The 1,089-nt window shown below is 59.5% G+C and overlaps 1 protein-coding gene across 1 annotated transcript in view; it reads right to left on the reverse strand.

Moving 5' to 3' along the window:
• Positions 1-1,089, reverse strand: part of TTYH1 (tweety family member 1) — a 39,156-nt gene that overhangs the window by 21,384 nt on the left and 16,683 nt on the right. The window contains exon 11 of the mRNA XM_045292395.1: positions 51-193. Within this exon, the coding sequence (XP_045148330.1) occupies positions 51-193 (143 nt within the window). The remainder of the gene's footprint in view (positions 1-50; positions 194-1,089) is intronic.

Consider the following 1,089-nt stretch of genomic DNA (forward strand, 5'->3'; position numbering starts at 1 on the left):
CCCGCCTAGCGTCCCATGCGTCCCGCCCCTCCCAGGTGTCCCCTCCTAACCTGGGCGGGAAGAGCGCCCAAGCTCGGGGCAGGCTGCAGAGCGCGGTGGCCAGGGCGCCCGCGGACAGCAGCGAGAACAGGAGCAGGAAGAGCAGTCCCTCCATGGCGTCCTCGCAGAGGCCTCGGAGGGCCACGCCATAGTCCTGGGGGGCGGTGGACACGAGGGTGTCAGCAGGCAACATCCCACCCCAACACACGCTTTAAATACCCAACCTCTCCGAGCCGAAGGTGTGAATACTCTAGGAATCAATCCCACACAGGAAGCGCCCCATGGGTTCTCCTGGCTCACTTTGTTACCGAAAGGGCCTGGGGTGCAGTGGTTAAGTCTGGCTAGCCGCGAGGTCAGCAGTTCGAAACCACCCGCTGCTCCGTGGGCGAATGGTGAGGCTTTCTAATCCATCACGTGTTACACCCGTGGAAACCCACGGGGGCAGTTCTACCCCGTGCTGGAGGGTCGCTGTGGTTTTGTTTTGTTTTTGAGACTGCTAATGGAAAGGTCAGGGGTTTGAATCCATCAGCCGCCCCAGAGAAGGAAAACATAGGCATGTGCTTCTGTAGAGACTGGGGCCTTGGAAACCCCGTGGGGCTCTTCTATTCTGCCAAGGCCCCTTTGAGTCAGACTCAACCCAGGGCCACAGTCGTGCTTGGTAAATCATTGCTGTCAACTGCCTTTCAGTCAGTTCCGATCCACGGGCAACAGAAGGAAACACTGGTGGATCCTGCCGATCCTCACAATTGTTCAAGTCCATCCCTGAGCCAGTGTGTCCCTGCAGGGAAAGACAGATTGAGGACATAAATCCCAAAGGTGTGTGTGTGTGTGTGTGTGTGTGTGTGTGTGTGTGTGTGTGTGGTGGGCACCCAGCAGGTCTGACCTCGCCCCCTAATGCAATGGGGGATGCGACCGAAGCGAGGTGAAGCTCTATGAAATCGCAGACAGCGGTCTGTGGTCTGTGGTCTGCGGTCTGCTATGGGGCACGTCTGTGACAGGTCCCAGGAAGGAGCGTGCGGGGCGGGGCCGGGGCGGCCCAATGGGAGGGGC

The sequence above is a fragment of the Echinops telfairi genome, unplaced genomic scaffold (genome assembly GCF_000313985.2).
Source record: "Echinops telfairi isolate 266 unplaced genomic scaffold, ASM31398v2 ScPeMD7_655;HRSCAF=1070, whole genome shotgun sequence".
NCBI lineage: Eukaryota > Metazoa > Chordata > Mammalia > Afrosoricida > Tenrecidae > Echinops > Echinops telfairi.